This window comes from Nasonia vitripennis (assembly GCF_009193385.2).
Source record: "Nasonia vitripennis strain AsymCx chromosome 1 unlocalized genomic scaffold, Nvit_psr_1.1 chr1_random0004, whole genome shotgun sequence".
Lineage (NCBI taxonomy): Eukaryota > Metazoa > Arthropoda > Insecta > Hymenoptera > Pteromalidae > Nasonia > Nasonia vitripennis.
Window position 1 is genome coordinate 1703680 of NW_022279590.1, and position 27095 is coordinate 1730774.

General features: G+C 37.0%; 1 protein-coding gene across 13 annotated transcripts in view; it reads right to left on the reverse strand.

Moving 5' to 3' along the window:
- The window catches only part of LOC100678622 (dentin sialophosphoprotein), an 860138-nt gene that overhangs the window by 502180 nt on the left and 330863 nt on the right, over nt 1–27095 (reverse strand). For all 13 annotated transcript variants that reach the window (XM_031933206.2, XM_031933240.2, XM_032601286.1 and 10 more), the window contains one exon: nt 15680–15990. In XM_031933206.2, coding sequence (XP_031789066.1) covers nt 15680–15990 — 311 coding nt within the window. The remainder of the gene's footprint in view (nt 1–15679; nt 15991–27095) is intronic.

Consider the following 27095-nt stretch of genomic DNA (forward strand, 5'->3'; position numbering starts at 1 on the left):
GACAACACCGGAAAGGTTAATGGAATTACTCACGTGTGCAGAGATAGAAGTTAATGGGATTTTACCGGTCTACGATGACACGCTGTATGCCAACTGGCGTTACAAAGCTGAGGCTCTTACACCATCACCAATAACAAGCGTTGTTATTGCTGCATTTACCACAGCACAAGCACGTCTCAAGTTATTTGACTATCTCAACGCTTTGGGGTCTCGTGCACTGTACTACGACACAGATTCTGTTTTGTACATCAGTAGAGACGGTAAAGATGACTTACCGATTGGGTCACAGCTAGGTAGTCTAATGGATGAGTTGGCTGACAAAGGTATCGGTACGTACATAACAACATTTTATCTGGAGACCCTAAGTTTTACGTGTACAAATATAAAACCCCAGATGTGTGTGAAGGGTATGTATGTAAAGTTAAAGGAATTCGGTTAAACCATAAAAATAGTCAACAAATAAATTTCGAAACGATTCATCAATTGATCACTACACCAAACATCGAAATAGTTCTATTAAATTCTGTCAATCGTCAAACTGCTTTTCATGATGTTATATCACAAAAAGAAACAAAAACATGTAAACCTGTGTACGGAAAGCGACGATTCATTGAAACGGATAAGAGTTACCCATATAGGTACAAAGAAAGCGCTACAGCAACTGACGCAATTAAAGATAGATTAGTTGGTTGATTGTTGAGCCGACACTAAGATGATTGATGGTTTTGTTGTGGGGAGTATTTTTTCATCATAATATAACGTGATGAGCATAGCGGCCAGATCTATATTTAAGCAGCAAAGGCAAGCTTGAGAAATCACTTATTTTACGAACAGTATAAGAAAGAGCTCTTTACGAGGCGGAGTAGAAACTTACGAGTCTTTTCTCATAGAATTATTTATTTCATTAAAAAGTATGTATAATTCATGTTGTATTATAACTTTTTCTATAATTATTCTTAAATAACAATACTGTTTTTGTTTTAAGATGGATTTAGAAGCTCTTAACAAGATTGATAGTGGGTATTTTTCACCTACAAAAAAGGTTTCCGAACTGGAGGTCGACCAATAACACATAGTAACATCATTCAAAGAAGTGAACACACGATATGGATCAAAAATTGGGGTTATCCTGGATGACAATTTTCAAATTATCCTCCCTTCTCGGGTATTCGCCGAACTGACAAAGGATACGAATTTGTATAAAAGTATGAGCAATCAAGCCAACAAGTTAAAACTGTTCTTAAATTATAAGAAGGGTAATGTTATTGTATTTAATACTGCTTAGAAATATTGTAAGAAACTGAAATAAAAAACAAAACAAAAATTTATATGTTGAAGTTTGTTTAATGATTAACCCAATAGATGGCGCTACAATAGGCTAGGATAAAGTATGCATACCGTTAATTGGTCGATCAGTGTCTCGATGCTTATTGGTGAAGAAAGATCTGCACTACATCACTCACGAGTGTGTAGGTAGTCTAGACCCCCAACACCGTTGCTCACTACTATTGTAATGTCCCACGGTTATATTCTTAATTATATATTTGTACATCCGACGAACCGGCAACCGTGTGAGCACATAGAGAGTGCATACGGATCGCAGGTGCATCCGACTGCGACATTACACAACTGAGCGCCGAAAATCGGAGCGAATGCTCTGACCTCTGTGTCAGCACTCCTCATGCGCGTGAAAGACGACTACAAGGCGTACGCATCGATCCTTTGTGGCGAATGCTGATGGAAATTGCTCGGGGAAATTTGAAAGTCTCCCACAAGGCCCGAAGTCCCGCATAACTAATTTTGTATACGTTTTCTCCGCGTTTTCTCGGAGGAGGTTCCGCCGAATCCTCTCTCCCTCGCTCGGGTTTCCAAGGGGGTAATCGGAAATTATAACTCTCGAGTTCTCTATTTACAGCACTTTATTCTCTCACCCGTCCTCCGATCCGTTACAAAATCTCTACGCAATCTCTCTCTCTCTCTCTCTCTCTCTCTCTCTCTCTCTCTCTCTCTCTCTCTCTCTCTCATACACTCTCTCGCATTCACCTCCGATCCTGCGTGTCGCGTCGCAATCTCCGATAAAGGCGCGCGAGCCACGCTGTCGCGGCCGAAGCCAAATTTCCTCGAGGACGCGGTTGTTGCTCGACGACATCCTCGCGTCCGCGATTACTCTTCTCTCTCTCAAAATACTACCACACATTTTATTACGCAGTTGCCTCAGTAAATACGACTTCAAGGTCAATGGTGCGTTGCTCTCATAGAGGTTCAAATTCCACTGAAGTTTTAGCACGTGTCATCAGACGAGAAAGAAAGATACGTACTGGTGAAGAATACGCCGTATAACTCCGTGAAGAATATTGCTTCAGTAGAAAATATAAAATATGATTTTACTGATCAGAATAAAATAATACTGGACACTTTAAGTGGAGGTGAATCTTTGATTCACCCAGGAGTTTATAAAGATAAAGAGTCTTTGGTAAGTGAATTGAACAATTTCGTCTGTACAAAGAATCACCTGGAATTCAAAATTGAACATGGAGGTTATGTATCAATCAATAGAGTCTTTGCTGAGAGTACATGTTCAGAATTGCAACATGAAGTATGTTTAGCCAAAATATTACAAAAAATCTTAGGATTCGAAGCCAGAAATCTTGTCTTTGAGAGGAATGACTCGATCGAGGCCAATAGACCAGCCTACCTCTCCAATGCCTTACCATCCATGCTTATGATCTATACCGGCATTTGTGAACTTGGGATATCCGTGACTGGGGATATTCAATCACGGCTTTTAAGATTGGTTTCGATTAATACGGATAGCTACACCTATGGCTGTACGAAAATTAAAAGTTTCTCTCCACCCGTGTACCTACCTCTATTATTCGGTTCATTTCAGACCGTTGAAATTAATATAAGGGATCAATGTGGATAACCGAACTCTGACAGTGCAGACACTTCATTTTAAAAAAATTGGCGATTAAGAACTGCAGAATGGACAGATACAAAGCATACTTCAACACACAAGCTGGGTACGGCTACAGGGGTGATGTCGTTCGGATATACATTATCGCCCCTTATTAGAGAGGTCATGGTGGTATTGGTTATTTTTTGGCTGGTATATTTCGATGTGTACTACCGCTCTTGACACGTGGCGCGAAAGCTGTTGGTGAGGAAGCACTGCATTCGGGGATGAACATAATGTCTGACGTAACAATGAATAATACCCCCATCAAGGAGTCGTTTCGCAAGCGAATCCGGTAAAACTCTTAAGGGAATAGCTAAAGAGCAATTCGATAAGTTGATCGAGGAATCAAGATATAAACGCTTGCGTCACGGTCAATCGTTTCAGTTGTTAATGCTTAGTGGACCTGGTAGCATGGTAAAACGTAATAAGACTACAAAAAAAGGAAGGTTTCTAAAAGTCGTACAAGAGCTAGAAGGGATAAATCGAGAAACGCTAGAAAGCAGAAGAAGAAGAAGAAGAAGAAGAAGAAGAAGAAGAAAAAACAATCCAAAAAAAAAGAATAAAAGGGCAACAAGAGACATTTTTGATAACTGAAAGAAGGAATAGATGGCGTTTTTAAATACCCACTCGTGTGAGTGTTTAAAATCGGAGTTGCTCTTATTTGAAATAAAACCTACCCAACCACTTACAAACCAATATCATCACTGACTGATGATTCACTTATGGAATTTGTGCTACCAGAGCCTTCGGGTAAAATTAAAAAGCAGTATGACGGAAGACGATGTAGCTAAAGCTCAAGTTGCAACTTTTAGATCTAATATAACGAAAGTTGTTCCAGTTAATAATTTCATGCACTCTATGTTTAATCAAGTGGACATATTTTTTAATAAAAAACCAGTATCACCATCGACTAATGCCTACGCTTATAGAACATACATCAAAACTTTACTAAACTATGGACCTGCTTTAGCAGCTTCACATTTGATGAGTGTCTTGTGGTGTGACGATAAAGCCGGTCATATAGACAGCATTGATAATAATACCTGAATTGTGGAACGTCGGAAATTTTTATCAGCAACACGGACACTTGACTTGAAAGGCCACCTTCATTGCGACGTATTTAATCAAGAAAAACTGTTGTTAAACGGTGCTGAGGTAAGAGTGCGATTTGTAAAATCTCGAGATAGTTTTTGTTTGATGGATGTGCTGGGTTATTTCTTCGTACGCATAGAAGAGGCAAATTTATTAGTTAGACGCGTCAAAGTTAATTCTTATATATTATTGACTCATACTCAAGCACTTTCAAAGACAACTGCTAAATACCCTATCACAAGGGTAGAAGTTAAAGCTATAACGAAGTACAGTGGAATCCATAGTAAAACTTTGGATAATATTATATTAGAACAGCTACCAAAACGAATTATAACAGGATTTGTAAATAACAAAGCTTTCAATGGTGATCGAGGACTTAATCCTTTACAACCTGATTTTAAAACAAATAAATTATACGTTGATGGGTATCACACATTATATTCGGGTACGAGTATACATTTTTTTAACGAAGGTAATCAAATTATGCGAGAATCATATCCTGATGGGTATTGTCTATTCGCATTTGATTTAACGCCCGATTTGTCTGTTAATGATAATACTCATTGGAATTTAATTAAGCATGGCAGTATTCGATTAGATGTACGGTTTGATGATCCTTTGGCTGATACTGTAAATTGCATCGTTTACGCAGAATACGACAATATCTTGGAAATAGATGCATCGCGTCAAACGATCATTGACTTTAACGATTAAAATTTCCAAATGCAGATGCCGCTTTCTCATATTATATATACTGGATAGTATAGCTCGTGAGTCAGTAGTGTTTTGTCTCTCGAATGCTGTGGAGAATCTTGAAGAAAAATGGACATCACTATTGATATTCAATTTTTTAAAGGTCCGAAACTCTGTAATGTAGCCAAAGAAGTTGCAATAGTTGGCCTCTATGAAAACAATCACAATAGAAAAGAAAATCTTGAAAAAAAAGAGGAGTATGGAACTAAACAGAAGCACGTGGCGATGATGTAAGCAAGAACAAGTAAATGCATACAGAGCACGGGAGGGGGCAGCAGTAGCAGCAGTACTGCATTGCTGAACCTAGTCGCTTTTTATCTTAAGCTTAAGTTATTGCAATAAAGTCGTCGTCTTTCTCGAGTCTTATAATTCTCGTGGAAAGTCATTTCAACCTGGTTCTACCTCATCCTACGTGCGCCAAGTACAAGTTAGGAAGCTTCAATTTATATATTGTATCTGTATACTACCAACGATCCCGTACTTGCCGTAGATATAGATATACGATATCGTACTGCATTGCTGAACACGCGAAAATACGTCATATATATAAAAAATTTTTCAAGAGACTCCTGAAAGTAAAACCAAGTTAATACAATCTTTATACGTATATTAACAAACATTTTAAGCCCTTATAAAAAATTCTAGGTGTTATAGTTCTCAAATAAAATAGAAAATTAGTTAAAAACTGCAATCCAACTTTTAAAAACCGAAATCTGTCCTACACTAATTTGAGAAAATATAATCATAGAAGCATGGCCTACATACGAAAATGCACTGAATCTCAAAAACACAAAGTTCTAACTATGAAAATACACCTACAGTGTCAACTTTAAGAAATCACATACGCAAGTTCAAAATTTCACCAAGTTCAAAGTTTCGAAGTGAAATTTTTCCAAAAAATCCTGGAAGTAAAACCAAGTTAATTCAATCTTTCTACATACATTAACAAACATTTTGAGCTCCTATACAAAATTCTAGGTGCAATAATTCTCAAATAAATAAGAATATCAGAATTTGAAAACACCACATATTGAATGAAAACTATGTTTCAACTTTCAAAAATCGAAATCTGACACATAACGTATTGAGAAAAAGTAATTATAAGATCATATTTTGCATATAAAAATACACTCAATTGCAAAAATGCAATGCCCTAGTCCTATAAACACACCCACAGTGGTGATTTCAAGAAAAATGCACTTGCAAACCCAGAAAATGAACAAGGTTTCGTAATAAGACATTCCAAAATGCAAAAAACTTAGTAAATTATACATATGTAGGAACACGGAGCCAGTTTACGGAATCAATGACGGCGCGAGCTGCGAAATTCAGATCACTACCGACAAAACTCCCATAAACTTATCGAAATGTAAAAATAAAGTCATGAAATCAAGGAACACATTCTGGATACGTACAAGCACTCCAAACACTTAAGTATTCTCTACAAATAAAAAAGAGAGACTATTTTCTAGCTGCAAACGACTGACAGACAACACGATACCGTACGACTCGTAGCGTCGCGCGAAGTACGCGTTAACTATTTGACGGTACACTTTAATGAAACGGAATCAGACATAGCCTCGTTGATAAACAGTACGGGCAACACGTCGTTAGCCTTTGTTAAAGACACGCCAGAGAAAGAAGGGGCGGCAAAATACTTAAACCTTAGAAGGGATATGCAACGGTGACTTACTCCGGGACTGGCATACTCACGTTCGTCATAATAGTAGTAATTATATGGAAAGTTCTCACAAAAGGGGGGGGGCCCCGCTACTTAACCGTGATAGATTGATTTCAGGACACAACACCCATGTGTGTAGTGTAGTGAGCCAACGGCTCACTACACTACACACAATAATGTAATAATTACATGCCAAAATCAAAACAAAATTTTTTTTGGATATGGAATTTTATTTGCATATTTATAGTTTGTAGGCGAGGGCGCCCGGTAGCGACCCCAAGGACGTGTCACGTGTGAATACTCACACGTATGTAGCGTTGCTAGTTATAATGCAATCGATGCATAAGTCGACAAATACGCGCATAGCAACAGCTCGGACTCACCCCGAAGCCCGTTTCTTTTGACTTAGCATAACCTCCACCCGGGGAGTCTATAAAAGAGGGTGCATGCGGGCGCTCCCTCTCGATTCCGCCACTCACGATCCAGCACTAGACAGGTAGTTTTGACTCGGAGACGACAAATAGGATCTTATACTTAGAATGCACATTCTCCGAGGTCACTTTAACACGCGTTCTCTCTTTCATACAATCAGTCTATTGTGAATCACGATTAATAAACAATAAACAGACACATTCACCGATAATCTCTCATGTTCATTTATTACCCCGACATTTATTAACACCTCACGGAGAACAAAACCATCGACCCTCACACGTAACAAATGTTTCATATTTCTATTATTATAAATTTGTGGATTATATATATATATATATATATATATATATATATATATATATATATATATATATATTTAAAACTTGAATCAATGTTTAAATATAACAAGCGAGTGTTAGTAAGTGAGTTTTTAGCTAGTAAAAATTAAAATATAAATCAAAATCTTTTAATTTTTCAAAATTTTCACGATTATCAAAATTTTACAAAATTATCCATATTTTTAAAATTATTCCACATTTTTAAAATATTAAGTTATTAGGTTATTCAGAAAAAAAACTCCCTCGGGAAAAAAAGTACTTTTCATCCCGCTGCTACACTATTTATTTATCCCACTATTCAGACCCATCCCATCAAGACGCTCCAAAAGTTCAATTTTCCATTCGCTTTTCTGGCATGGAAAAGAGCCTTTTTCATGCACGTATTAAAACAAAAGTTTTTTTTATAGTTTATACATGGATTTTACGTATCAATTTAGAATTTGACAAAATCACGATTTATCATTTGCATACTTGAAATTTTTAACATTTAAGAAAAAAGTCATTACTCTGCTCCAGAAGCACCTAGAGACGTCTTCCGCGGCTTAAATAAAAGGTCTTTGATAGCACTATAAGAGCATTAGATTGTATAGGTCTTGTGAATTATTGGAAATCGACCAGATCTTCTGTAATGGAAAGTTTGCCTCTTTAACAAAATTCTATGTAATTTGTAAACGACTATTATTTGGCTCGCTGGAGTCCTAAAAGGATTCATCAATAGGTCAAATTAATACTACATTTTGATACTAGTACAACATAGTATATTGTGTACCAAGGGCGTAAAGTGGGCTTTTTAGGCCGAGTGTAGAGTTTGCAGTACAAGTCAAGGCGAGTTAGCTCGAACCGAAGGCGAGGGCGTTTACGAGCCGCAGACGAGTACTGCAATCACACGAAGTTGTTACAAAAAATTGATTCTTATACTCTTGAGGTTTGTCGCTTAAGCGAAACGAGGGTGACAATCACATGAGTGTAGAACCGATTTTCGCAGTATTGAACATTATTTATCAAGACGACGGAGATGAAATGCACAACATTTTACGCACGCAGTGTTAAAAAGGTAATTTCACGAACTATTGATTGCTATGGTGCAAAAGAGACTTTTCCAGGATTTAGATATAATAAATTTTAAAAAATGCTATTTTTTACATCTTTTGCATATGGTGACCTTATAACGGGGTTCTTTAGCCCGTGTATGAGAGAACTGTGACGTATCCACCGTTCTGTCAAATTGCGAGAGGAGAAAAATCAGCAGCTCGTTGCAGACTTCTTGTAGGCTGTACGGCCCGTAGCGCAGTATGCTGTACGTGCTCGTCCTGGAGCACGTGAGCCCGCGGAGGCGTCGTGAGAGTTGATGCTACGTAGCTTAATCACGAGTAATATATATATATATGTGTGTGTGTGTGTGTGTGTGTGTGTGTGTGTGTGTGTGTGAGGCGAGCGCTGGGAAAGGTAGAGAGTTAGGAGTGAAATAACAAAGAGCAAGTTGAAATCAGAGTTAGCTTTATGTAACGCAAAACAGGGTACAAATGCAACGCAAAGCAAGAGAGAGACGAAGCAAAGCCTAGTGCAGAGAGAGAGAGAGAGAGAGAGAGAGAGAGAGAGAGAGAGAGAGAGAGAGAGAGAGAGAGAGAGAGAGAGAGAGAGAGAGAGAATAGCAATCAAGCGGGTACTTACATTCGCCCTCGTGCAGGTTCGCAAGGATGCCTCGTGGCTCGACTCGAGTGGCGCAAAGCAGATGACTGTGGCCCACGCTGGGCAGCAAGGGAGATGCCTCGTGGCCTTGAGTGTGTGGCTGGGTGCAAATGAAAGACGAGCAGCAATCACTGCATAGCTCGTGACCGACACGCGGAGTTGACTCTCACTAGGAATGGCAGTACCCGGCGACACACCAAGAACATGCTTCCGTTGCAGCTACAATCCTTCGGTATTCGCCCGCGCGCAATGTACAAAGTTCAGCGGTTTTACAAAAGCTCGACTACTTGGTTCAACAGTCGGTAGCTAAGTCGCGTAGCGCGGAACGCGGCAGCATGGGCAGCGCTGACTTTCTCCCACTCTCTCTCGCACTCACTCTTGGCGACACACACACGCGCGCGGCTGTCTCTCTCTCTCTCTCTCTCTCTCTCTCTCTCTCTCTGTGTTCGCTAGCTGGACTTTCTGCTCTCTCACTTATCTTGCAGCTGAAATAATGTATGAAACGATACACACACACACACACACATATATATATATATATATTCATATATTTATATATTTATAATGTATTGAGGGAGAGAGGCATAACGAGTGTACGGTAGTCATAAGTAAGTAAGTAAAATTGTTGTGATTGAAATTCTCAAATTTTATCCACCGTATAGATGCTTTAGCGTACGATAAAATAACCACCTCTACAAATAAACGGATTTTAGAAAATCGTCGAAATGTCAAAAATTGATGTGCTCGGCAGCACGTCATTGTATCCTTTAAGGGCTACCTATAATTTATCATGACAAAAATCCAGAAATCGAAAATATAATTCAACAAAGTCGAATTTTAAACCTTGAGATTCATTTATCTTCATTGCACCCTTTACGGAAATAATCTGCATGTGATCCTGCATACCTGACTGCATGACATTATGCATGAGCTACTCCATGAACATCTGCATAAAAAAATGTAAACTTTTATGCAAGATTTTCTGCATGAGATATTGCATCATGAATTATATATGAATATGCATGTTGCTGTACATGCTATTATGGTGGAATATCTGAACAGAATTCCCGGAATTTGTGCATGAGTTACTGCACTTTTCTGAGTATACATGTGTGCATAACATTATGCATAAACTCTTGCTCTTTCTATGTACAGATCTGTACATAAGATTCAACATGTAAACATGCGCATATCTTTATAGAATATTGTATACAAAAATGTAGTATACAATACTGATCATCGTGTTAAGGCTAACTTATGTAAGAAAATGTAAATGCAAGCACGCCATACTTGCAATAAATTCTACTTAAATTTTTGCAAGACTTTTTGGCTCTTACAGTGGATATATCGCAGTGTCTTCTGTTATATTTTCTGCAGGATTTTTTCATACGGGGACAGGTCCAAGTCGTTGCCGATGGAATGTCAAAAACGATCAATACCGCCGGACAAAGACTGGAAAGAGCAAAAGACTGCCAAGAATTAGTATATTATGCAACGGGTACAGAAAGACTGCATTTTCAAGACGAGAGTTTACAGCACGAGCCGAAGGCTTAGGAAAATTAATTTTCGTATAGAATTCAACGGACTGAGAGAGATAGAGAGGGGTTAAAAGGTTACTGCACGTGCAGCAATTGTGAGAAAAAATGTTGAATACTTAAAGGTTATTAGAAAAAAATTTAGCTGACGTGGATGATCATGCTCCCAAAAATCCTGTTTAACTCGTACACTAGCTCCGTTAAAGATCTTCGTAGCGTCCATAGAGGACGACTCGTGAAAATTTTCAAAGACCAAACAATACTGAAGTTGCATGCATGTATCAGCAGTAGAAACGTAAGGTCACTTCAGTCTTGTTTAAAAATTTTCATGAGCCGTCTTCTGCGGAAGCTACGCAAATCATCAATGAGTACAGTTGAATCGAGATTTTCGAAAGCATCATCATGGACATCGGATAAGCTTGTTTTTCTAATTATTCTATAAGTATTCAAAATTTTTTCTCGCGACTACCGCACGTAAAGTAACCTTCTAACCTCTCTCTATCTCTGTCACTTCGTTGAATTCTATACGGAAATTAATTTTCCTAAGCGGGATGCATATTTAAGTAAAAAAAATATATACTTGGTTTTTAATTTGTTATTCTAGGCAGTTGTTTGCTCTTTCTGGTCATTGTCCGGTAGTAACGATCATTTTTGACATTCCATCGGCAACGACTTGGACCTGTCCCAAGTCGTTGCCAAGTCCTAACCCTTATGAAAAATTTTAACATTGGAGATATTGTGTGCTTGCATTAAAATTTATGTACATAATATAGCCTTAATATGATGATCAGTATTGTATACTACAATTTTGTATACAATATTCGATAAAGTATGTTTGCATGTTGAAACTCATGTACAAATATGTACATAGAACCAGCAAGTTCATACAAAATATTATACACATATATGCACAGAACAATGCAGTAACTCATGCACGAATTTCGCGAATTATGTGCAGATATTCCACCATAATAGCATGCACAGCAACCTGCATATTCATGTACAGTATAGAATGCAATATCTCATGCAGATAATCGTGCATAAACGTTATACAGTCAGGTATGCAGAATCATATGCAGAATATTTTCGTAAGAGACATCCTAATTGCACTGAATTATCGCGCTTATTTCCCATTTTACTTATTATTTCTGCACAAATACAATATTGTAACATTTTTTCAACTGTTAATCTTCTCCCGTCACAAAGTCCTTCATTTAAATTCATATTTCTTAGTAAATAAACAATTTCTCCTTCTTTTAATTTTAATTTAAGTGGTGGAAGGCTATTTGGTGTTAATGATTTTCAAAATTTAATTGGTAAATCATTTACTAAATTTTGATTGTTATCATTATGTAATGAATCTACACTTATATAATCCTTAACTTCACCTTCCATTTCTGATAAAATTTCATTATTAATTCTCAAAACATCTATATTTTTCGGAGATAAAATTACTCTTTCATTAATATTTTGTTTATTAGAGTTACTACCATAAATTTCATCAATAATATTGTTAGTGCATATCATTTCTTTTGGTATTGCAACTATTTCATTGCTACTTTCAAAATTACATGAAACTATTCCATCACTAACATTTAAAAGCGGTTGTTTAAAACAAATATCATTTTTATCTACTCTTGAATTGTCTACTCTGTAAATCACGCTAGTTTTCATATTAAAGCAATACATAATATTGAAGGAAACTACGTGATAAAAAATCAACAGCGGTTGCAATTCGTAAGGTGAAAGACCTTTGATACCATTTAATATTTTCATTAAATGATTTAATTTAATATTTTCGTAACTCTGATTGACACTAATTTCCAGTATGCCTAGGTCCATCTATAAAGCAAATTTTATCTTTATTATTAATAAAATTTTAACTTAATAATTTGAATAATATTTTCATCGATTTTTTTATTGCAATTTTTCAAAAATGTATTATCTGGTTCAGGTAAAATCTTTACAAGTTAATTCTTCTGTTAATATGTTCCTATACTGGCTCTCAGCAAACAAAAGCAAAAGGGGAAAGGAAACCACAAGGCGTTAATTTCCACCTTAATACGAATGGTGGTCCTGGAAAGGGCCGATTGATACGTAGATTCTTAAAGCGGTCAGGGCAGGAGAGTGCGCTTGAGTGAGCGGTAACGTGGCTCTTCTGCAGGTGCCGGATGGATAATAGCCGACTTCGAGACTGACTACGGTATAGCTACGCGGTCGTCAATAGTTCGACCTTCTTTTCGGGTCAAGGCATGGGTGCTTTGCACGCACTTCGTTTTGCGGCTTCTAGTCGTATCGGATCTTGAAGTTTTGAGACGTACGAAGTTACGTGATAACTGGAGTAAAAAAGAAATATTCAATTTAAACTTTTTGGATTTAGTTAGGATTATATAGCACCTTAATCAGTTTCTTTTGGTTGTTTATGATACCAATTAGTTTTAAAGATATTAAGCTCCGAATTTTGTTTTCTCACCCTGTATACTTTGTATAATTGAAAACTCCATTGCTTATATCCCAGCTTCTATTTAATGGATTTTATTATATAGTTAAAGAGAATTATAATTGATTATGTATGTATAATTGATTCGAAATAATTTTATCTATCAAACAAAAAAGAACAAACACTTTAAAGAACTGTATATGAAATAAAAACAATTCAGATATTAAAGCAATACATAAAATTATACGAATTATTTTATTGATTGGATCCCGAGACATAGATCAATACTGAAACAATACACTTTTCTGTGTTACACGATAACTGAACATTTTTCCCACTCGCCCGCTTATGTGCTGGACGCATTAATTAATTTTATTCATCAAACAGAACATTACAAAAACTGTATGTAATTGTATATGAAATAAAAACAATTCAGGTATTCAAATTCTTTGTCTCTCACGCTGTATACCCTGTATAAGTGTATAACTGAAAATTACTATTTTTGTTAAACCTTATAACTCGCTAACTAAAGTTCAGAATGTTTTGAGAAAATTCATCATTTTATGCGAATACCGTAAAAAATGGGCGACGGCTGGCTAACGCTAATAAATTATTGTGTGATTTCGGCGCACTATCGGTAAAAAGTTATTGACGGAGCACAGCGGTCAAGCCATGTGCTCACCTAAATCCGAACTTTAACCTAAAGTACGCGTATTTAAGTAACTCACTTCACGGTGTAAACTGTGTTATTTTTCAATCTGATTTTTGATTATTGACGATATAACATGATGAATGCATGATTTATGCAAATAAAGTTTATCTGACTTTTTCTTGCAAATGAAAAGTTTCACCAGCGGTGGCCAGCCGTTTGTAAGAAACCGTAAGAAAATGTCAGTGTTTCCTGGCCAGCCGACGACTTTTACCCTATTTTAAATTGCTCGTAGTCGTGATACCCTATTTTAAATCGTATAAAATGAGAAAATCTGACGTAAAACTAAAAATTCTCCTTTCGACGACATTTTGAAAGAATTTTACCCTATTTCAAAATGCTCGTATCTTTCTATAAGGACGGTCATTTTCGCCATTTTTTTTTAATTCAAGATCTCGGGCTAAGCTGTTCAGTAATGCCGGAAAAATAATGTTCGCTCAGCAAGGTAATTAATTATCCGGTGCGCCATAAAGGCTATTTTTAGGTAACTATGTGGAATTGTGACTTGTTATATTTATTAAAATTGTATTCAAAAGGGTATCACTGCTAGAAGTCACAACTAGAACTCTGATGCCACCCTCCAAACCGAACGGAAAAATGACTTTGTGATACTATGCGCGCGCATGCTTCGGAGAGAGCGCGTTGTGAACGAGGTTGCACAAGAACTGGTTCCAAAACAGCACCGAGTCTGTGCTGCATCGGCTTCGCTTAGACCGTTCTCATGCGGCACGATTGTGTGCACTAATAGCACGCGTGTGTGCTGTATCGGCATAATTCAGCGACTCTCATTCTGCACACAAGTGCTGGTGCCCCCCCCCCCCCCTATCACATTTTTCCGTGTATTAACAACGTATACATAAAAATATAAACAAATTTTCAAATTTAAATAATACATAATTAATTGTCCATATTTATCCGTATCTAATATCATTAAAATAAATGACAGCTTAGAGTCAGCTACTCCAATTTTTTTTCAGAATTTGTCACACGCGTGAATTGCCAGAAATCGTAATTTATGAAATGCTTCAGGCTTGCCACTACAAAATTCAAGTAAAGAAATACGCGCCCCAGATTCGTTAGTCTCGGATCGAATCTCGAGATTCGTGGTACTCGAAGCGGCTTGCCAGATTCGTCGTTCTCAAAGCGACTTGCAGAATACGCGGTTATTCTTCTCAGGCGTCGATATATGTATACTTTGATGTTATTTGTTAACAGAATAGAACTTTTCATTAGCTGTTTGGAGCTGGTCAAAATGGTAAAAATATAAGGTTTTAAAAAAGGTTTTTAAAAAGATTTTTTTGATTTTTTGACACGGATAATGTTTTTTGCAATTTTAGTTTTGGTCATGTCACTATAAAGTGCCCATTCTCTCTCCCCTTCTCCAGTTGCACAATGTATTATTTTTTGGTACAGTGTGCATAAAAGTCGATTTTAAGTACGCTCCGCGTGCAACAAATCGCATTTTATGCCCCTAGTATCGACAAAAATAAATGTTCGATACACGTTTGAAAATTGATTCCACACTCGTGTGATTGTCACCGTCGCTAGTTTTTAATATTTTTATAAGCTTCGATTTATTTTATTAAAGAAAAACGATACTTTTAATCATCACATCTCTTGAAGAAAGCATACTGATAATGAAGTTGGCAGCAATTTTTTTACTGGTAATAAATAAATAAAAAATAAATGTGTAATGTATTTAATCATTCACTTTTTTCCTTTAAAATTTTATATTGCGAGATCAATACTTCAGTACGTTTCTAACACACTTCAACATAAAAAGCGTACTTTATTGTCGCTAAGTTTAAAAAAAATAGCACATTTCATTTCTACATCCACTCTACTTTCCAGCGTTACGCGCATGTATACTCGCCTTCAACTTGGGCACAAGCAGCGTGCTGCGCAGGAGGGAGTTTAATATATAGCTCTTTTTTCCTTTCTCGCTCGGGTGACATTATACGCGCAAAAAATACATAGCCTACTTTAAAACCTAGGTGCATTATACTAATATGTATCATATAATGTGTAGGTAAAAATAAATTATGTACCTGTACAGCGTTTTTCATGTTTGTTATAATACTTGGTTTTTTTGATTTACTAACATCAGATTTGCTCCTTGGTCGGAATGCGTCTAAAATGGCACTCTTCTTTGATGGACTGGTTGTTTCATCTAAGGTTATGGTTGTACTTTTCCTGCGATCAACACTACTACTACGGTTTTTGATCCTATTATTTTCTAATCGAATAGCAACGGACTTTTTTCCCATATCTGCTGCTTGAGAGCCCAATTTAAGAGTCGCTGTTGTAGTGCTGTTGGATGATGCTTTTGAAATAGGCCTTGAATGGGAGCCCCAAGTACCTAAAATTATTCATATTTATGAGTCATTAGAGAGTTATTAAATACTTTCAAAATGTATACAATAAATTTTTCAAAAGTATTAAAATTGAGTATAGCACCTGAATATTTTCGTTATTTAATTATTTGATTCATCCTTAATCGCGATAAAGTTTGATTTATAGGATCTATTCGACTTGGAACTTTTGAAGGAAACCGGTAAATGAAAACACTTTTTGTTATAATGTAACAGAAAGAAAATTACGAGGATATCCTTGTTATAAGTACAAGTGTTAAACAATCGTTAAAGAAAGCGTTATGTTAGGCTAAACGAATTTGAAGCGCCAAAACTATTTACAAGCATTCGTTATGCAAACGCGGTCAACTTGAAGGCTAGATAATTGAGCTGCTTCAAGCTCCAGATTCAACTACCGAACGAAGCGGCGTAGCAACAAGTAAGGAGGGAGAGAAAGAGCCAGAGAGAGAGAGAGAGAGAGAGAGAGAGAGAGAGAGAGAGAGAGAGAGAGAGAGAGAGAGAGAGAGAGAGTCGAGCGGTCAGCGTTGCCATGGCAACCCTCCTGTTCGGCCAGGCATGTTACTAGCTTCTGGAACTTTCTAGAATTTTAACAGCATGCCAAAGAATAGGCTATAATAATTTCACGAACAAAAAAAAGACAGCAAAGTCTATTACGGAAAGGTAACAATCCTGACTAGCGACTTTACGTCTTGACTAGACCTTCAAAATTCATGGCAGAGCCCCTAACAGTCCATCAAGTTACAAAAATGCTTTCACCTTATTTACTATACGTATTTTTTGGCTGAAACTAATTCATGAATTATCGCAGTCTTTTTTGACAAGTTAAATAGATCTAAATGAAAGAAGAAAAAAATTAATTGAAGATTAGTTACTGGAACAATAACGATTAATAAAAAAAAAAAAAGAAGAGATAGGAGGATAAGTGACCTCAGCCACGATTCATTGCAGTTTCGTAGTGCAGGTCCAAATCGACACTACACATTAGACCATCTTTGCCTGGGTGTAGTGCAGCTATTCGTCCAACTGGCCATTTCGATGATGAACTAAGGTCATCCTTCAAAAAGACCTACTCGTCCACGCAAAGCTCTCGTCCAGGATTCAACCATTTATTGCTTTGCTGCAAGTGGTGCAGCACTTCTTGTCGCAATCTGATCCAAAAATGATTTTTCATCAGGGAAAGGTGTTTTCACCGACATATATTACCTCAATTAATTCTTCTGGTTCAAAAGAAGGCTCTGGTAGAATAATAAGCGATGCATAAAAAAAGTAATGGGCTAGAGTGAGCACAGCCATGCCACTCAGCTCAGAAGTTATGGAGCATAGAGGAATTCAAGCATGCCTCTATTTTCCAGCCACTATAGATAATTCCTCAAACGTCAGTAGAGTATCCCCAATAACACGTCTTAAGTGGTACTTGAAACTCCAAACAGCTGACTTACATAGACTTCCAAAATGTGAAACACGTAGCGGAATAAACGATCATACAGTGCCGTCCTTGGTTAATTCTGCCGCAACCTTCTGCGATACAGGTGAAGCCTTTCTGAACATTTTATCAATTTGGGTTTGCTTCTCCTTTGAAATTTGTGTTATTATCACTGAAGACCATTGAACAGAGCCCTCACCAAGCTGTGAACCTTCTGTAGGTTGCCAAGAAAGCTGAGGTAGACAAATCTGGAAAAACTTCTATATGAATCGCCTTCACAACCATGCATACAAAAATAGCAATAGAACCCTTGGCTGACTTGGCATCTCTACCCTTGCAGAATGGACCAGCATAGTCAAGACCGGTCTAGGTGAAGGGTCTGCCTAGAGCAACTCTACAGACCGGTAACGGAGCCATTTGCTGCTGGACAGTCTGATCAGCGTAACTTATGCAACGGTGAAATCTTCGATAGACACCTTGAACAGTCCTCAGCCTTTTCATAGTCTTATAGAATCTACACAAGGTTCTCATCATAAGCTGCATTCCACCATGAAGCGTTAGTCGATGCGTCTCTTCATTAGACGACGTACAATAATATTGTTGCTTGGAAGGATGATTAGATGACTTTTATCGTACTGCAAAAAGGAGTTCTGCATTCTGCTATCAACACGTAGAAAACCCTGTGAACAAATAAAAGGCGACAGACGCAGCAGGCTGCTGCGAGATGGCAACTGCTTTATGAAGTCAATATACTGAAGCTCCTGCGAATAATGCATCATCTATGTACCTTAAGAACCCAACTCTGGCAGAACTGATCTCCTCAGCATTAAGCTTACCAGCTTTTGGCTTGCCTCTAGCTCATTTTGCGTTTGCTGTCCATTGATACGCACAGGCAATTATGTGCAACATCTTAGTGAAGCTGGAAAATCTGGCAAGAACTGCAGAGCGGGTGCTTCCTATGTCTTGTCCATATTAACCTTCTCTTCTTTGGCTACATGCGCTCGCACTTCTAGGGATAAAACTTCGTCAGTTGTTACTCTACCTATTCACTCCCAGTCATTTATAAGTCAATCAGGACCCTTCTACCACAGGAACAAATTCTAAAGCTGTTCAGGCTCGAAACTTCTAGTCGCGCAATCAACTGGATTAACCTGATACTTGACAATTCTCCATGTCACACCACGTAGAGTGGTAATGACCTCACTGACTCGATTAGTCTCAAATGTTTGCCACTTTCAAAGATGACATTTCAACCAATCTAATACGAATTTTAAGTCTGATGAAGACTAAACAGTACTCGGCTACAGCACCAAACCACCTAAAAGGTGTTTCAGCAGACTCACAAGCAACACTCAAGCGCAAAGCTCCAGTCTAGACAAACTCTCTGGTTTGAGCCGCTCGATTTTAGTCTTTGACATGATCAACCTAAAACCAACTCCTGGGACAGTCACATATGCAGCTGCGACATATGCTCTTCGATAAATATTAATTACGTTTTGCAATTAGTAAAGCGAGTTTCATTTGTTTGTGTGTGCGAGCCACAGAAAAAGAAAGTGTCGTCGAGTCTAAACCAAGATGTTGGAAACAGCAGTAGAGCAGCAGGACGCCGTACCGAGTTCCAGGAAAGGAATCAAGAATAGAGTTTTCCGTAATGCGTGATCGCGAGCGCGTATTTGTAAGTACGTAAATAAGGAAAGCAACCGGCCTAGGGTTGGAACTTTGAGGGGTGCCAGATATAAGATTTAAAAATTCCGTAGGTAGGCTTGTTGGTGGGGGGAAGGGGGGTAAATTCGCAGAGCGCGAAAAAATAACATCCTGTGATATGTTTTGTCTTAGCTTTATAATCGCAAAGCGTCGAAATTAAATTACATCGAACGTCTCTTACACGCTGATAGGATCGACTGATTCATAGGTATTATATTACCTACGCTTAATGGGCCTCAGATGCATCACAATCTGAAAAAAAATGATACCGTCAACGATTCTTGCCTAATACAAGGCGAAAAAAATCAAGCGACTCAACCAATCGCGTTTAATAGCATTCGACATCCTGTGCAAGTAGTAATCATACTGATTCACCATACTGATAACAAGCAGTATCAAGTACATGTCTCCGAGATTCCACGGGCTAATTACTTTTACGATTACTCTGAAACGTATAGTTGTTTTGTTACATTGATTTATCTTTTCTGCATAGGTATCGCCTGCTAAGACTCATGGCGAAAAGTAGATACTAAAAAATATCAACTTCCTGAGTAGAGCACTCGAAAGTTAAAGGTTATGCTCTCTGGCGCTCGTAAAAAGTATCTCGTGTCCATCAAGCATTTAGCAGTATCAAGTTAACGTCTCCGGGAATCCACGTGTTAATTGCTTTTTAGATTACTCTGAAACGTATAGTTGTTTTGTTACACTGATACTGTTGTTATATTCGCTGCATATGTATCGCTTGCTAAGACTCATAGCGAAAAGTACACGCAAAAAAATTTGTAAACGCTGCATCTTGAAACAGTACCAAGACCCCACGGCGCGAGTATTTCAATACCACTTGGTTAGAAAATCTGAGCGCCGCGGTCTGATGCGACGCGTCATCGAAGGTCCGCGTCTCGATGATCCTACAGTAGCGGTAGGAAAGTCCCAACGCGTTATTCCGAGAACTTTTCCTACCGGCACGTCTCGATCTTTGTGGCTCAGTGTAATGGTGAATCATTGTGTACGTCGGGATACAACAGTTTAAGTAAGTATTTGTTAAATAATTTATTTTATTTATATATTAATATAAGGAGAATGTAACATTATATAATATCGCGTGTTTAGAAAATATATCGAATGCTAACGACAGCTAAAAGTATTAGGTTAGGTTATATATGAGGTAATGTTAAGATTCTAAAAATCAGAGGTTTATTTATCCGAATACACGTATAATAATGGTATTTTGATTGGTGTATTCTTCTCTCAGAAAATTTTAATTAACACTCAAAACAGAAAGGGCATTTTAAGTGAAAAGATTGTAGGTAAATATACAATACAAATTTGTTGGTTTTGCTTTGATGGTTGGTTTTGCAACTGTAAGTTTACAAAAGTTAATTTCTTTTTATAATTCCATTATTAAAGTCTGGATTTGATGATCTTGAGAGATATATTTATAACTCAGTGCTGGAGTTTTGTTTAAAAAATTTTAGTAACATTTCATTTAGAACTAGCTGGGGTTAACAACTTTATAAATGCCCCTTCATCACAGTAAACTCTAAAATTGGAAAACGATGAGTTGTCAAATTTGAGATCTGAACAATGAATCAGTGCTGAAATATTGTAAAAATGGCAACATTTTTTTATAAAAAACTTATTATCTCAGCACTGATTTATTATTCAGACCCCAAACTTAATAGTTTATCCCTAGGTACATGTCTTATGATGTAAAAAGAGTTTATTCACTTTTCACAGAGCCGAAGGGCAAGTTGGATGTTGAAAAACGACGCTGGCGTCTCTTCACTGCAGCCACGTTAAACTTCTGCTCTGTGAAGAGTGACATACCTCCTGTAATATCTACAGACATGTGTCTAGGGATAAACTATTAAGTTTGAAGTCCGAATAATGAATCAGTGCTGAAATATTGTAAAAATGGCAAAATTTTCTTCTTCAAAAGCTATTATCTTAGCTTCGCTTCATTGTTTAGACCCCAAACGTAATAGTTCATTTCTGGGCACATGTCTTATGATGTGAAAAGAGTTTGGTCACTCTGCACAGAGCCGAAGGGCAAGTTGGATGTTGAAAAACGACGCTGGCGTCTCTTCACTGCAGCCACGTTAAACTTCTGCTCTGTGAAGAGTGACATAACTCCTGTAATATCTACAGACATGTGTCTAGGGATAAACTATTAAGTTTGAAGTCCGAATAATGAATCAGTGCTGAAATATTGTAAAAATGGCAAAATTTTCTTCTTCAAAAGCTATTATCTTAGCTTCGCTTCATTGTTTAGACCCCAAACGTAATAGTTCATTTCTGGGCACATGTCTTATGATGTGAAAAGAGTTTGGTCACTCTGCACAGAGCCGAAAGTCAAGTTAGATGTTGAAAAACGACGATGGCGCCTCTTCACTGCAGCCAAGTTAAACTTCTGCTCTGTGAAGAGTGACATAACTCCTGTAATATCTACAGACATGTGTCTAGGGATAAACTATTAAGTTTGAAGTTCAAACATTTAACTAGTGTTGAGATAATAGACAAGCTATTTTGCATTGTATACCAAAAGTAATTTAAGGGGATGTCGTCCCAAAAAGCACTGTTTTTCTACTACATAAAACTTTTTGAATAAAGTTTGCAAATGAAAAAACGAGTCTGTAGCGCCATAGTGTTAAGTTTAATGAATCGTTCTACCGAAAGAAAAATTCGATCAGAATTTCTGTTTTTCTAGAAGTTTTGAAATACAAAATACCCCGTGGCGGATTTGCGAAGCTTTTAGGACGACATACCCTTAAGGAATTAATATAAAAGTTTCATTTAAATTTTTAAATAAACGTGGTAAAAAAGTTTTACTAAATAAAATACTTTATAAAGTTTATAAAATTCATTAGTTTTCAAAGTATTCAAAATTTATGTATCTTTTTAAAAACTACTATTTTCACTTGTGTTTGGAGAACAATAGGGCATTTGTTTCCAACCGCTCCTTTTATTGTCGTACCTTATCCGATTTGTGAAAACCATAAAAAAGTTCTTTTCTTGTTAATTTTTCTTTATCTATTGTTATAATGTACAGAATTTAAGCCTACTATTCAAATAGTAGTATTTCGTTTTTTTACGCTCCATCTTTGAAAAACATATTTTTCAATTTTTTAAATCAAGTTTCATCAGCAAAATATTAATTATGATATAATTTTTTGGTCTTTAAAATAAAATTATTTTTCATTCAATCGAAGGTTTAAGATGTCATTCTCCGCACAAGTACAACAGCAGTTGCAACAAACTGCAAACGATGAAAATCCAATGACGTATAGCTGTTTGGACTCTGGTTGGTTCATCAAATATATTTAATAAAATAAAGATAAAATCTAAAAACAAAGTGCTTAAACCCTGCTACCCCATGCTCCCCGAGATCAGTAATTTATTTATTAAAACTCATCGACACATCGGAGGAAGGTGAGCGTGCGAAAATAAATCAAAAACCAAAGTGCTTAAACCCAGCTACCCCATGCTCCCCGATATCAGTAATTTATTTAAACAACACCTCGACATATCGGAGAAAGGCTAGCGAAGCGAAAATAAATCAAAAACCAAAGTGCTTAAACCAAACTACACCACGCTACCCGAGCTCCATAATTTATTTATAAAAACTCCTCGACACATCGGAGGAAGGCGAGAGAAGCGAGTATAAATCAAAAACCGAAGTACTTAAACCCTGCTACCCCATGCTCCCCGAGATCAGTAATTTAATTATTAAAACTCCTCGACACATCGAAGAATGGCGAGGGAAGCGAAAATAAATCAAAAAACAAAGTGCTTAAACCAAACTACACCACGCTACCCGAGCTCCATAATTTATTTATTAAAACACCTCGGTACATCGAAGGAAGGTGAGCGTGCGAATATAAATCAAAAACCAAAGTGCTTAAACCCAGCTACCCCATGCTCCCCGAGATCAGTAATTTATTTATTAAAACTCCTCGACACATCGAAGAATGGCGAGGGAAGCGAAAATAAATCAAAAAACAAAGTGCTTAAACCAAACTACCCCATGCTCCCCGAGATTAGTAATTTATTTATTAAAACTCCTCGACACATCGGAGGAAGGTGAGCGATGCGAATATAAATCAAAAACCAAAGTGCTTAAACCCAGCTACCACATGCTCCCCGAGATCAGTAATTTATTTATAAAAACACCTCGGCACATCGAAGGAAGACGAGCGAAGCGAAAATAAATCAAAAACCAAAGTGCTTAAACCCTGCTACCCCATGCTCCCCGAGATCAGTAATTTATTTATTAAAACTCCTCGACACATCGGAGGAAGGTGAGCGTGCGAATATAAATCAAAAACCAAAGTGCTTAAACCCAGCTACCCCATGCTCCCCGAGATCAGTAATTTATTTATTAAAACTCAGTTAAGTTTAATGAATCGTTCTAACGAAAGAAAAATTCGATCAGAATTTCTGTTTTTCTAGAAGTTTTGAAATACAAAATACCCCGTGGCGCATTTGCGAAGCTTTGAGGACGACATCCCCTTATATAATGTGTTAAATAAATGTGGTAAAAAAGTTTTACTAAATAAAATACTTTATAAAGTTTATAAAATTCATTAGTTTTCAAAGTATTCAAAATTTATGTATCTTTTTAAAAACTACTATTTTCACTTGTGTTTGGAGAACAATAGGGCATTTGTTTCCAACCGCTCCTTTTATTGTCGTACCTTATCCGATTTGTGAAAACCATAAATAAGTTCTTTTCTTGTTAATTTTTCTTTATCTATTGTTATAATGTACAGAATTTAAGCCTACTATTCAAATAGTAGTATTTCGTTTTTTTACGCTCCATCTTTGTAAAAACATATTTTTCAATTTTTTAAATCAAGTTTCATCAGCAAAATATTAATTATGATATAATTTTTTGGTCTTTAAAATAAAATTATTTTTCATTCAATCGAAGGTTTAAGATGTCATTCTCCGCACAAGTACAACAGCAGTTGCAACAAACTGCAAACGATGAAAATCCAATGACGTATAGCAGTTTGGACTCTGGTTGGTTCATCAAATATATTTCTGCTATTCTAAAAGATGCTTATATATAATATTGGTTCGTCTCTATCGGTCTTCCCGGGGCAAGTTGTGTTGTGAGAAAGGAGAGAAAGAACTTTAAGACATTTTCTCTTTACTTCTCAACGTTTCCACGGACAATGCCGCCCTCATCAGGAGACTGATGTGAACAAATTTTATTTAAAACTTGTTGTATAACAATATATGTACAGTGTGAAGAATAGAACTTATAATTATGATGAAGATCGATACAAAGTTTTGTCGAGAATGCGCTTCCCCGCCGCGCGGTGGGGAGAACGTAGGTGAACAGTGTTTCTCTCTCAGCTGTTCGATTCTAATCCGCGTGAGTCGAGATTTTCGTCAAGAAGAGAGTATAGCGGCCGTGTTGACAATTTCTTCCGCTATTGACGTCAGAGCCTGGCTTATATTTGTTTTGTTTTCAGCTGGTGTATAAGGTGTGTATATACTGTATTTAAATTTTGAGTGTCTTTCTTCTTATTAATACCGTTTTCAGAATTAGTTTTCAAAATTGAAAGTGTGATTCAGATTGTTGGCGTGATCGGAGATTACAGTATTTTTCGATTTTTTGTGTTATACGTATACACGCATTCCTTTTTGTTTGGCCTACATACGTGGCAGAGCTGTCATTACATTCAATTTTATAGACAACGTTGTTTTCTAGATCTTTATCTTTCTTGCTGTAAAATACTGTAATCTCCGATCACGCCAACAATCTGAATCACACTTTCAATTTTGAAAACTACCACATTAAAGACAGAGAGATCAATTTAAATAAAAGACTAGTTTCCGAAATGCTACACATACACCTACAATAAAACAGCATTAATAAGAAGGAAGACACTCAAAATTCAAATACAGTATACACACACCTTATACACCAGCTGAAAACAAAACAAACATAAGCCAGGCTCTGACGTTAATAGCGGAAGAAATTCAAAGTCCGCTCGACTCTCTTCTCACTGCTCCGCGCTATATAAACACGACGAAAATCTCTACTCGCGCGGATTAGAATCGAACAGCTGAGAGAGAAACACTGTTCACCTACGTTCCCCCCACCGCGCGGCGGGGAAGCGCCTTCTCGACAAAACTTTGTACCGATCTTCTACATAATTATAAGTTCTATTCTTCACACTGTACATATATTGTTATACAACAAGCTTTAAATAAAATTCATCAGTCTCCTGATGAGGGCGGCATTGTCCGTGGAAACGTTGAGAAGAAAAGAGAAAATGTCTTAAAGTTCTTTCTCTCCTTTCTCCCCACACAACCTGCCTCGGGAAGACCCATACAGATGAACCAATATTCTTGAACACCACCGAGGGACAACATCAGATAGAGAAAAACCATTTTCTCTAAAAATATTTATGCTTATATACAGGGTGAGTCATTTTAATCTTTAATCTCAATTATCTCGTTGGCAAAGCATGCCAGCGAAAAAAGTTTCGGATAAAAGTTTTAGCATTTTTCCCTGGCTATCTGATGGTGACCTTGACAATGTCAATGAGCGTGACCTTCAAGGTCATTTGAAGGTCAAGTCGATTTTTTCCAATAGAAACCCCTACTTTTGGCACCAGAAATGGAAAGAGCGGGAAATTTTACGTTTGAATATGACCTCGCCTTGACCTTGAAATCAATGGTCAAGGTCATTGGTCATGCCGATAACAGTACAACTGGTTAGCTGAACTCGAATGCATTCAAGGAGAAAATGTTACCCACAAAAGTTTTCAGTTTTCTCCCCGGCTGACGAATGGTCATCTTGACCCTGTCGTTAAACAGGATCTTCAAGGGCATTTCAAGGTCAAGTTGATTTTTTGAAATGGAAACCCCTACTTTTAGCCCCATAAATGAAAAGAGAGTGACATGCGTTCAAAAATGAAAAAATTTTCAATATTTCCAGAAATTTTCAATATTTTCTAAAATTTTCGTAATTTTTTCAGTTTTCAAAAATTTTCGAAGTCATTCCATTATTTTGTATTAGTGTCAATTTTCAAAATTCTTGATGTAGTTAAGTCATTCCATTATTTTGTATTAGTGTCAATTTTCAAAATTCTTGATGTAGTTAAGTCATTCCATTATTTTGTATTAGTGTCAATTTTTGAGAGTGAACTACTCTTAACAGTTATGTAGATAGCAAATTAGTGCAGAAAAGCTTAATCGTGTTTTTTACTTCTTGTAAATCGATAATTATTATTGAAAAAAATCTGTTTCCCTGTTTACTGGTCTGTAACAAATTATTTTGATTTTGATCGTGGCTGATTATGGTCCCAACGAAATCGTTGATATGATCATGATTTTGGGAGAAAGTCGAAATAATTATGCAGCAGCTGCCAGACTTTATGCTGAACGCTATCCCAATAGGAGACACCCAAGTAATGTTACTATTCAAACCTTAACTCAGAGAGCTCGAAATGGAGCTTTTGTTCGTCAACGCCGTCATCATGAATACGACGAAAACGATCCTCGTGTTATTACCATTCTAGCGATTATTCATCTTGATCCTCACATTAGTACTCGACAAATAGAAAGAGAAATAGGTATACCTCAATCAACAGCATCCCGAATATTGAGAGCGAGAAGATATCATCCTTATCACATAACATTAACACAACAGTTAACTCCAAATGATATGATTTTGCGAGTACGTTTTTGTCGATGGGCAATACGCATGATTCAACAAGATCAAGACTTTTTCAGGCACGTTCTTTTTTCAGATGAATCAACATTCAGAAACACTGGAGAATTGAATAGACATAATTGCCATTATTGGTCAGATGAAAATCCTCATTGGTTCAGGCCCATAGATAATCAACACCGCTGGAGTGTTATGGTCTGGTGTGGAATCATCAATGGCTATTTGATTGGTCATATTTCTTTGAAGAGAACGTGAATGGGGTAAACTTTTTGAGA